This window comes from Phalacrocorax carbo, chromosome 2 (assembly GCF_963921805.1).
Source record: "Phalacrocorax carbo chromosome 2, bPhaCar2.1, whole genome shotgun sequence".
NCBI lineage: Eukaryota > Metazoa > Chordata > Aves > Suliformes > Phalacrocoracidae > Phalacrocorax > Phalacrocorax carbo.
The window spans coordinates 118298593-118310603 of NC_087514.1; the positions used below are offsets into that span (position 1 = coordinate 118298593).

Sequence of the window (12011 nt, forward strand, 5' to 3'; positions counted from 1 at the left end):
AATAGTGATACAAGGCTGAATATTTTATTTCCCCATCTCATAAAAAGAGATGGATGGCACCATCTGTTTCTCATTACCAATAAGCAAAGGCTGTACAGTGTTGGGATAGGAGGAGCTTAGAGCAATGGGCGGATGCTTTTCTGCTCTCTCAGTCCATTTCCCTCCCATACACCACTGCCAGTGAGAGCAAACGACCAGTTGGCGTATTATACCCATTTAAACACTGATGGAGTGCAGGTATCCTGGTGTGTTCTAAATGCTGTATTAGTGGTCTTTATTTTACAGCTAAAAGATTGCATAAACAGAAGCTCATCCATAATTTATAATATATAAAACAGCTAGGGATGTAGGGAAAAGGAGGATATCATTAAATACACATTATGATGCACCTCGGGGAAAACAGTAATTTACTGGTTAAGCTAATTATAAGGTCCACAGTGTACTGACAGTTGTTTGGGTTTTGGGGTTTGTTTTTTTTTTTCCTTTGATATGTTTTAAAGAGAAGGTTCCACAAGCCTGAGGTCCAACAGTGCTTTGGAAATCCGTGGAGGTTTTGCAGGTGCTCTATATCTTTGTAGGCTTGTCCCAAACAAATATTTGAAGAAAATCTTTTTGAGGAGGAATCCTGTTCAGCAGTCACACAACACAGTGGGAGAGCTGCTTCACATAAGGGAGGCATAGCACTGTAAGAAGTTGATGCCAGCTGACATCTGTTCTTACCTGTCAACAGTTCTGTATCAGAAACATCATATTTATATCTAATTAATAAATATGTCACATCATAGGGAAGATGGAGCTTTTAGCTTTTATACATGAGCTGGAATCAGAAGGTTGCACGGAGTGTGTTGCTAGGATCTACTTCCAATGAGGCAGGTGTGCATTTATCCAGAAGCCCATCAGCTGGATCCTGATGGGTTATTTACTGTCTTGTATCCTTCCAGAAGCAGCCAACCACAGCAGAATCTTCTCTGCACAGACTGGGAAAGAACAGTACACTTTGAGATAGAAAATAATGGGTCTTTTTAAATTCATATTTATTATAAGAAGTCCCAGCTTTCTCTAAGTACTTTGCAGGTTACAAATCTTACTGTCATCTGCTGAGTTTGCAGGTGTAACGTTGTAGTCTCACTGCAAAAGTGATCTGGAGTTACCTGGCCATATGACACTTCATGCATTTCAGATCAAAACGGCCCTGTCCATAAAAATCTGATTGATTTCCCTCCTTCCTCTGCAGCAGAAGGATAGGATACAACTACTTTTGCAATTCTGATGTAGCAATTAGTACCACTTTTTAAGGTTTCAGGTGGCTAAATAATCAGCACAAGGCTAAACATGACAGCATTGTCCACATAAAGTTGTTTGTATGGTTTGAATTTGTTTGAGATGTATCTCTAGCAGAAGATTACTGATTCTTGGTTTCATAGTACTATTCATGCACTTGACAAACATCCAAGAAGACCGTTTTGGATGTTAGATATGTGATCAAGCCCATACAGGGCTAAATTCAGCTGAATTACACTTACTGCCAGCAAGCCAGGATAGGTTTTAAGGCATGAAGGGAAACAGGGGAGAAAACAGAGAAGGATGGTCATTCTATAATGTTATTTTCCAAAGAATGTAGGTCATATGCTCTTTCAGCTTTTGTTTCAAAGATGCTATCTAAATAAATACACTGCTGGGTATCACAAAGCTTTAAGGTCTAAGTTAAAACCTGTGGTGCTCAGAGATAGGCTGCCTGACAAATCTTACTTTATTTTTAGAGAAATCAGGGTGTATATTGTCACAGCAAGAAGCAAATAAACACAGAACACTTAAGGCTTCCTCTGTCAAGTGGGTGTTTGAGTAGGAGATGCAGTGATTCACTCTGATGGGTGAGTGCACTGCTGAGCACAACTTTGTAGACGAGGGTCAGAATGGGACGTGAAAGGTTGCATGGGGCACTGAGCAATATAGAAATTAATGAAAACAGTAATCATGTTCAGTAAAGAGTATTCTCTTGAAAAAAAAAGTGAGTTTATATGTGAGGCTGCGATTAGACTTGAGATAAAAATGCCCGTTCACCTCCTTCCCCTACCCCTTCAGACACATGCACTCTCCCAGAAGGGGTACAGTAGTAGCAAGATAGAATCATATTGCCCTACACCAGAACAGGGATCTGGCCTTTGTAGTTGCTCAGCTGCCTCGTCTGTAAATAATATAGTAACACTGCCAACACAGGATACTAGCTGAGCTCTCAGTATCTTCAAATGGAAGGTTTTACACAACTGGGAAGCATCTCCCCTCTTAGGTTTTTGTTATTTTTTTAAAGAGATGTAATAGAATATTTGGAGTTCATGAGGAGGAAAAAATAACAGGCCATGAGGGAACACGTGAGAAATAGTAACAGCTAAATGAGCAAGGGTACGTGTAAAGCCACTTCTTGGATTACAGTTGCATTCGTGTATCTGCCCTCTATTCCTGTCAAAGCATGGAACGATTGATTTACCACAAACTTCTATAGACTTGTTCAAATAAATCCATTGCATTGTTTGAACTATGCTATCTTATGCTCCTAGCACTTTCCTAAATTGTTAGCCCCGTAAGTACAAGAAAAGGATGTTTATACTCATCTTCTGGAACCAATATTTAAATATCACTTATTACTAGCTTACAAATTCCTTGCAAATCCCTTGCATCCAAAGCAATAGCATTTTTACACGTGGGCCTGCCTATTACTTAGGGGTGGGAGGAAAAGTCCCTCAAATGCTATGGATTATATTTCTGTGTGGTGATGTGTACTTGCATGCTCAGCAGCAAGGGGTTTGCTGGGGACTAACCTCCTGCCTGTCTCCCTTGCAACCCATCTCCAGATTCTCAGGGTCAGCTAATCCAAACCAAACCAAAATAAATGCACGCCCAAATGTGGCTCTACATATTATTACACTGCTGTGCGATTCATACTGCTGACAGACCCATTCGTGATTAACTGAGTGTTATCTTTGTACTACTTTTAAAGGAACAGTGCTTTTAAGGGGCATTTTAAGGCTGGTAGAAGGATGGCAAACCCACCTAAAGTGCAGCTGGTCTGCGTCTGTGTCACTAGTGAACAAGCAGCCAACTTGGGCAGACACTGGAAGCTCTAAGACTGTTGCAGGAGAGGGAGTAGTCATCCTTCTTTTCTCCCAGTCTGTTTTTCAAGGGTTTGCCCTGTTGGCTGGGATATCCTAACCAGGGGTGAGGTCAGGGCATGAAGAGGGGAGTTTTATTTCAATTGAGTGTGAAAATCTCCCATTCATCTGCCTGTTCTTGCCCTTTTTCAGAAGTCATAGGGTTGTTAACAGATACTTTGCCACATACAAGATTAACTAAGGAACAGATGCTTCAAACCCTTGGTATTTAACTCCCACTGCTAAATGTCTGGACTGCATACATTTGAGCAGAGAGAAAATCACTTCCAGGGATAAATAAGCTGTGGCAGAACGGCACTGTACGCAAGCTCGTACTGTCTCCTTGCCGGTGTGGGAGTTCACTTACCAAAGGATGCATTTGCTGTTAATGCTTAGGGTTTGCTACTGTATTTGCTCAGGTGGGTGGGACCTGCTGGTTCCGTCTGTGCATTAATTGTATTCATAGAGCACAGATGAGAAGGCCAGGGTTTTTGCTGCATCGCCAGCAGGCATAGCGGTAGAATTTGCGGGTGAGGAGGGGGGTACGGTTAAGGCTGCGTCTAAGTGATTTGTGTTTGTGCTGTCAGTTCTAGGCTGCTTCCCTGAATAAACAAGGTAATCTTCAAAGCTCAGACTAACAGCTGCCCCACAGGTCAGATCCTGCACAGCACAGGACTCTGCTGCCCAGATCCAGAGGTGCCCTCCCTGCCCTCAGCCCCGGTGTTGAGGTCCCAGTGCCTGCAAGGGCTCCTGCCATGGTGACACTGCAGCAGCTTTACCCTTGTGGCACCTGGGGTTCTCAGTCCCTCCTGAAGCCAGGAGAGTTCTTGATCTACTCTACATAAATTCAGAATAAATTACAGTTTTAATAGTTAAACAAGACCAAAAAATAGGGTGAAACAGGAGGTAATTGAGGAGAAGAACACGCGTGATCCAGAATATCCTTTGTAGAGTTCAGTCAGTTGCTTTTGGGATCTATTTTGAATTACCACTTTGGCTTCTCTTTAGAAGAAAGAGGAATTACCCATACTCTTTCATCTTTTGAGGAAGAATGTAGAGCAAATTATGTATATTGTCTCTCTAAACAGTATGTATACATTTAGGAGAGTTACGCAATGTAAAGAATCCATAGTTTATCAATATTCACAAGAGTGTTTTATGAAGAGTTTTTTATAAAGAGCTTTTGTTTATTTGTTCTGTTTTTATTTATTCAGTGTTCAGAAGCATGGACTGGCAAAATTGTTATAGACAGAAGATGGAATATTTGTATTTATTAAGTAATAGGAGACATTGTACGTGATTACTTTTTATTTACTCCTTCCTTCTTTAATCTTCAGAAACCACATTGGTTTTGGTTGTTTGTTTTTTTTTGAAGGCTAGCAATGAAACAGGACCGTACATGCAAAAATTATTCCTTTTAGTGCTAGCCCAGTACAAGATGAAAGCTGAGTTCTCTCCATCCAGACATTGTCACTATGCAGCAGAAATCCCCTGAAAAGGGGTTAAAAAAAAAGAGAATAATAATGTGTCTGGAATTTTATTTTTTGAAACAAACATCTCACAGCAGATGCCAGTAGGCAGGATTTGGTGGGGAACTCATCTAACTAAAGTGTTTGGAAATGCCTGTCAATACTGTAACTATATTTTGCAAGCTGTGCTGTTCTGCACAGCAATCCTGTATGCGGCACATGCCTCCGAAGAGTGTGTGCGGTGAACGTAGTAAATGGCCTGTTGGGTTGCAGTGCCATCTGCTGATGTACTAATTTATTGCAGAAACTAACAGTTCCAGTACCTTAGTGTCTGACTGCAAACATACAGGGCAGCCTTGTAATTAATCACAGATAAATACACCTAAAATAGCACCTGGCTGGTTTGGTGTTTGGTTGTGGTTTTTTGTTTGTTTGTTTGTTTGTTTTTTTGTGTGTGTTGTGTTTTTTTTTTCTGCAGAACGAGAACTTCTGTTTAGAAAAGGTGCCGGTAGCTTTAGCTGGGAGGGAAGGATCTTCTTGACCTGTCGTGTTGTTGTTAAATCGGGATCAAAGCTCCTACATTCCTGTCTCCTTTTGAAAATCATATTCAGGCTGCATACTTTTTGGAAGTACATTGGATTGCTGGTTCTGCCCTGAGATCTTGTTACCGTCCAAGTGTGTAGGCAATTGGTAAAGATTCAGGGCTGTGACTCCTCCATTTGGTCAGTAAATATCCCTTGTTCCAACGTGAACCTATCAGGGTAGGTTCCAAGAGCCTATTAGGATAGCTGGCCTCACCTCCAGGACTTCCCTGCATCCGTGCACTGGAGCACCAGCCCCCAGGTAGGCTTCTCAATCCTGTTCCCTTGTGTTCAGTGTTTTGCTTCCTATGCAAATGTCTGCAAGGGAAAAATGTCCCCTGTGGATCTAAAGATGGGCAGTTATGTCTGTGATGAAGGGAGGCACAAATGCAGCACAGTAATGTGCACTTCTGCTGCCTGCCACAGGTAAGCGTGGCACTGAAGTCGGCAGCATGGGCAGGCATGTACATAGGGTTGTAGCCCATGCTGTAGCTGTAGGGCTGTTGAATTGGTGGTGCCAGCCGAGTTGAAGTTGATGCAAATGCGCCAATCAAGGTTAGAGTTTTTGCTGTGTAACCTACACCAAATAACTAACTTTCTAGTTTAGTCTTAATTGCAAAAGCAACAAAAGGAGGTCTTGAGTCATTTGTTTTTCAGAGAGAGTCATCAGTCAGGCTGGTAATTGATTGGAGATATACTTGTGGACAAGCATTTGATTTTGTGATCTGAAAAAATGGCCATGTTTTTGCCAGTGTAGACTGATTTGTTCTCATGCCAGGATATGCTTCTGTCTTATTCTGACACCAGGCTTCGCTATTGACGCTCCTCGTTATCGGTGTTACCAGTGACTCGAACTGCTGTCAGGGATGAATATCTATACTTCTTTCCACCCAGACTTGTCTGAATAAAACACAATTCTACTATCTGTCCTTCCATCCCTATCCAAAGTTAGTTTAGGGAGCAATAAATAACCTAATCCTCTACCTTTATTTATTCTTCTTAACTGGAGCTTATTAGAACACTGACAGTTATTTATCATTTAAACCTCTCCAGATACAAGAACTATAGAGAACTACAAAAGCAGCAGTGAAGAGTGCTACTTCAACAGCCTCTTCCAGTAGCATCATTTCATCCTTTTTCAGGATCTGAATGCAGGGGTGCAGTCAAGCTATTTTAGCTTGGCATCACTTTTCTCTCCTTGAGCTTTCCAAGGCATTGAACCATCTTCCATGAGAAGAGGTGGTACTTCTAGCAGAGTAGTCCGAGGCAGATTTTATGAAAAATTCACATAAAGTGTAGGAAAACGATGACAATGGCCTTGAGCCAAGCTTTGGAGGCACCAAAAGCTCTTTCCCTTGCTGCATTTGGAGGGATTTTCCTGGGAATTAGCAGTAGTTCCTGCATAATACCAATTTCCCGCTTTCCACAGAAAGTTGGCAGAAACTGTGGATAGCAATTTCCCTCCAACCTAACCCAAAAGTTTCACACACAATTTAAAAGAATCAGCTTGGTTTAGGTAAAGCTGGTTTCGATAAGCTTATTTGAGATCTTAAGCCGCTATACCACATGGGACTGTGTCTGCTTTATTTTCTGTGCTTCCTTATTTTTCAGTGCTTTTTGTCCATCATGCCCTTCATGCTCCTCTTCTCCTTTTCAAATCCTTCAAGCTGTTGTGTATCTTCTAGTCCTTCTGAAAGCTGTATCTGCCCTATAGTGTAGACGCACCTGAGCTAGCTTTAAATTGCACAGGCAGTGCTGGTAGCAGTGTTGCTGTGGCAGCGTGGGTCTGAGGGCAGGATTGCTGAGCTCCTTCAGCAGGTTTCACAGCCTGTGCCAAGTTCTGCGTTGCCAGGGCTAAGCTGCTGGACGGTCTCGAGTTAGTTGAGAGCTAAGTGCAGACACTGCTGTCTCTGTGATGCAGCCTTTACTGTGATGTTTATGAAACAGTGAGTAGGCAGGCGAGAAGCTGCCATTTAAACAAAACACCAGAAAAGTTGTCAAACCTACAGATTTTACGTAATAAGAAAGGACATGTTATTTCCCTTATGTGAGCCTGGGTTAGCATTAAACAGACTACTTTATTTTTTCCTTATTTTTTTTTCTCCTTCTTATGATTCAGTTCTTTAAGTAATAAGGGAAAATAGATATTAGTGATTAAGCTATAGGATATTCCTTCTTCTGGGTTCTTCGGCATCTCTTATCTCTCTGTGCTGCCATATACATGGAAAAAGAATGTGGCCTCAGGGATTATTCTTGGTACTGTGAAAACAGTGACAGCCACAGCTTGCTGCTTTCAGTATGTAACAACTTCAACACAAAGATGTCAGAGGATATACCAGATGTGAGCTGGACCTAATTTATTCTAAGAATGGGAAGTTTGGTAGTTCTTGCTTTACAATGAAGTGAAGTGAGCCACAGCACAGTTAAAAATTGTCATAGTTCATGCTGCAAATTTGTGTCAGAATTGTTTATATTGTCCATACATCCTGGCAGGATAAAATCAAAGTTAATAAGCAAATTCCTATAGCAAAACAATTTTTGTACCTGTCTCTATTGTGTTAAATTATTAACCCTTTTACAGGGTTAAGGAGTTAAGTAGGATTCAGATGATCTTGATCAGTTGAATATAGCTGGTTTGTGAAAGTGACTCGTCTCAAAGTTTCCCTATAATCAAATTATACAGGACTATGAGATTGTTTTTAGTAATTTGTGTCACTGAATTTGAAAGGAAACGCTCCAGTGCATCACGTTAGGACCTGTGTCTTTGCATGGACAGGACTAACCAACTTATGTGGTCATTGCAGTTACAGAAAATATTTTATTCTAGGGCAATAATTCTGGCTTTTTCTCCAGAGTTCAGAAGCCAAACTAAACCTTGGTCCTTGGTTGTATTTCTTTTTACTGAATCTGTTATGAAATCATACTGCTGAGCCAAGGATACAGGAAGATTTGCAGTTAATTAAATCTTCTGGCATGGTACATGGGTCCCACACAGGATTACAGATGAGAGGAGGTGCAGCCAGAAAAGTGGTGTAAGTGTTGCTTTCAAGCCAGCAGGACTCCCAGCAATGTTTATGCTGACCTGGGAATTGAAGGGACTTGAAAATAGCTGAAAGTCAGGTTATCCTTTTCCTCATCTGCACCAGTACAAAGCAGAGCTCTGATGCAGGCAAAGACTGGCCCTATTGAGATAAACAGTTTTAGTTAATTATTTGTAATTTGAGCACCAGTTAAAATGTACAAAGTTTTGAGAGTGCTAACTTGGCTTGTGTAAAGAAGCTGAGCCACTTGAAAGCCTACTTCTTAATGAAACCCTGGCGTATACATGCAGTCTTTTACCGACTCTGTTGTGAAGGCCAAGGCAGAGGGTTTGAGTGGTAAAAAGTTATGGCGAAAGAAACTAATTGCCATTTGAAAAAGTGATCTCTTGCCGTTCAAGCTGCCTAAGTACATATTGTCATCAAAAGCAAAGTTATTAATAAAAAAAATGTGCTGCAGCAAACTAGGGTCAGCCAGATGTTAAAAATTTACTCGAGCTGCTGTAGTCTTGTTTATAGAGTTACATACGTGATTTGATATGTAAAAGTGAGTTCTCCTGAAATCAGCAGGACACTGCCAGCTTTCACCATTATTTTTTTAAAAGCTGGCCAAATTTAAATGTGACTTCTGTAACTGGCCCCAGTGCCTAAGTCAAAACTAAAATGTCTGATGTATTTATGTAGATCCAAAGGAAGGCACCTTCCCCTCAGTAGTAGTTAGGGCTAATTAACAATCACAACAGTATTGTACCTCATTTTGACTTGAAAAGTGACCCTCCTAGGAACAAATAGATGTGCAGTTGTAGGCCCTGTTGACTTCATTAGCAAGACTGCATAAAACTGCCCAGCATATTGTGTGATATAAATGTCCTAGCAAACAAAAGAATTCTGCATTAAAATCAGTTGTTTTGCACATCTATTTCTGGGGAACAGGCTGTTTGTTTTCCTTTTTTAAAATTTTAAACTTCTGCAAATTATTACAGCAGATGGCCTGTTGAGCCAACAATAGATCATCATGTCTCACCACAATGGGATCTCTTTCTGGCTAGCTTGAGCTGAAGCAGTTAGATATCTGTCCTCACCAAGCACATTCCTAACAACTTCTCACCTTAATTATTTCTTTCCATCTGGTCCGTGGTAGTATAAACAATTTCCTGCCTCCTCGCAGAGCATCAGAAAGGCACATAAATAAGCAATCTAGTGCTGAAACAATTCTTTTGAACACATTAAATTCCATTTCTGGAAGCTAGCAGATTCCATGCTTCTATGGGTAACTGAATACTCATACTGATTACAGTAAACATTTTGATAATTAAGTATTTCTATTTTTTAATTATGCTCTTTGATTTTTATTCCCACAGAGGTCTCAGTCTGCATTCTCTCTGGCTAGTGAAGATATGCCCAGTAAAGGACTAGACCCTGCCTCATCTGTGACTGAGGCTCTTTGGAGGCAGCAGAAAGGACAATTCAGGAACCACAAGGAACGCAAGCTCTCTGCATTACCCAGCTGGAAAAGTGTGGACAGGCTAAATGAAACAAGTAAATATTTCTAGTACGAATATGATTCTTTTTTTGGTTCTCACTCATGTGTGGAATAAATGTAACATAAAGCAAGGACCTTCTCCAGGAAATTTCTGCTGATCTCTGCTTCCAGGGGGTCATGTGTAAAAATGTCTATTTAGTGATGCTGCGTGTCGTGATTTCACTGGGCTGTGTCATTGCTTATCTTACCTTCCCTCCCCGCCCCTCCCCCCCCAAGAAAAGAGTCAAAATTTGGGCCTTTGGGGAGTTGATATTGAACTGTTAGGAAACATTAGGCATCTAATTTGGAGACATTTCAGAGCTTCTAAGACATAAGGGCCCAAGGGCCGTCCTTTGTCACCTGGTTATCTGTCCTCTAGTTCAAGGAGTTTGCAGCTGCCCATAGTTTCCTTCTGGTGCACAAGTTAACTGTTCATGAGGTTACATGGTGAAATAAACAGTGAAACAATTCACATTTAGGATTCACCCTTGCACCTTTATTTTCAACTCCGAAGAATTCACCAGTGCAGTGTTCTGTGCAGCCTGACTAACTGCTGCTTCCATACAAGTTTGAGGAAGCGGTTTGAGTAGGAATTTCACAGACCAGCAGTTTCCCTAGGTCTGTGTCTTCTCTCTTTCCATGGATTAGGTATGGATGTGAGTATGGATGGTGAGTAGCAACCTAAGTCAGCCCCATTCCTGAATCGGCACCCTGGGATTGAATGCAATTCCCTGCTTACTTCAGGATGACATAAGTACTGGTTGTCTTGAAGAAGGTGGTTTCTGCTCTTGGGGGGGTCCCATTTCCACTGCCTCTCTTGGTCTTTGAGGGTACAAGAGTGTAGCACCAGGCAACTGCTGCACGGAAGAGATGGTTAGTTTTCATCCCCACAGCTGCGCAAGGGGAAGGGCTGAACTGCTCACTGCAGCCGCAGCCCCTGGCTCTAGGTGACAGGAAACAGCAAAGCTAACATATCTGCTGCTGTTGTCCTCCCATGACAGAGTCTGCTTGTTCCTGCATCTTCTCTTGTAACGGCTGTAGAGCCCATCTGACCCCTGTAGCAGATTGGTCTGTGAAGCTAAACAAGCAGAAAACTTCTCTTTTGTAGGGTGAGTTTACTGGTGCCATAACTCCCACAGCTGGCTCACTAGGCACTGGCAAGCAGAAGCAGCGAAAATACGTGTTTGGGTGTGGGGGGACCAGGGATGGGGGCTGCCCATCAATTCAATTCGTTTATGTGTAATGCCAGTTGATGACCTGGGATACTGAAAATTAGACAGTATCAATACCCCTCCTCCCCCCAGAAAGAAAGTGGTAGTTAAGTAGTACTAAAATCTGACTTAAATAAGTATGCATTACTTTCAACTGCTCATTCAACCCCCTTTCGGAAGTGTTGTTTACCTGGGCATTTTAGTGGAATGTCTATTTTCAGGAAGACAGTTAATTGTGTGCTTAAATTTAAGATCCCACTTCAATCCCATTGAATTCAACTGTTGAGCAATTTAGTACTTAACAGTTGCTTAACCGTAGCAGAGCAAGGAATTGACCCAGTTTCCTTTTAGGTGCTCTACTCAGAAGGTTTGTTCTGCTTCTTTCATCTAAGAACCACATTTGCGATGAAATTAGGTTGCCTATTGAGCTTACAGTAAATACCTGATTGTGCTCATTTGTGTAAATAGGTTCTCACCTATGCAGTAGTAAGCAGCTCTGTATTAGGATACAGAAGACAAAAGAAATCTCAACCAAGAGTCGGGAGTGGTAAAATCAGTGGGCTTTTTAGTCATGTAGCCAAAAAGCAGTTCACAATTCATTTTGATTACAGTTTACACTAGTTTAAATGATGATTCAAGAGACCAATCACCAACTAGTGCTTTTTCCCCTTTACCAATAGTTTCACAATGAGACTTCTTAAATCTGTTTTCATTTTCACATGGATAAATTATAGTGTATACCAAAAGAATTGTGTGCAAAATCCATACTTTCAGGTAAGGTGCTTTGTTTTGGAAAATCAGGAGGGGAGCAGCTGACATTACTTGAAGTTGGGATAAAATTGAGCCAGCTTTCTGAATATAAAGTTTTCAGTGGCTTTCCTTTCCAATCTGCTTAGCCTCTAAGATAAAATCAGTTACTATCTTGTCCTTTACTTCAGTGAATTGAGGATGTTCAGCAGGTTCTTATGTGTTACCACTGAACAGAATAAGGGGATATGATTTGGGAGAGAAAAAAGTATACTGATGTGGCACTCCACTGCATTA

General features: G+C 41.3%; 1 protein-coding gene across 4 annotated transcripts in view; it reads left to right on the plus strand.

The window, feature by feature from the left end:
* MYRIP (myosin VIIA and Rab interacting protein) overlaps positions 1-12011 on the plus strand; it is a 236577-nt gene that overhangs the window by 189393 nt on the left and 35173 nt on the right. For all 4 annotated transcript variants that reach the window (XM_064444043.1, XM_064444040.1, XM_064444041.1 and 1 more), the window contains one exon: positions 9596-9773. In XM_064444043.1, the coding sequence (XP_064300113.1) occupies positions 9596-9773 (178 nt within the window). The remainder of the gene's footprint in view (positions 1-9595; positions 9774-12011) is intronic.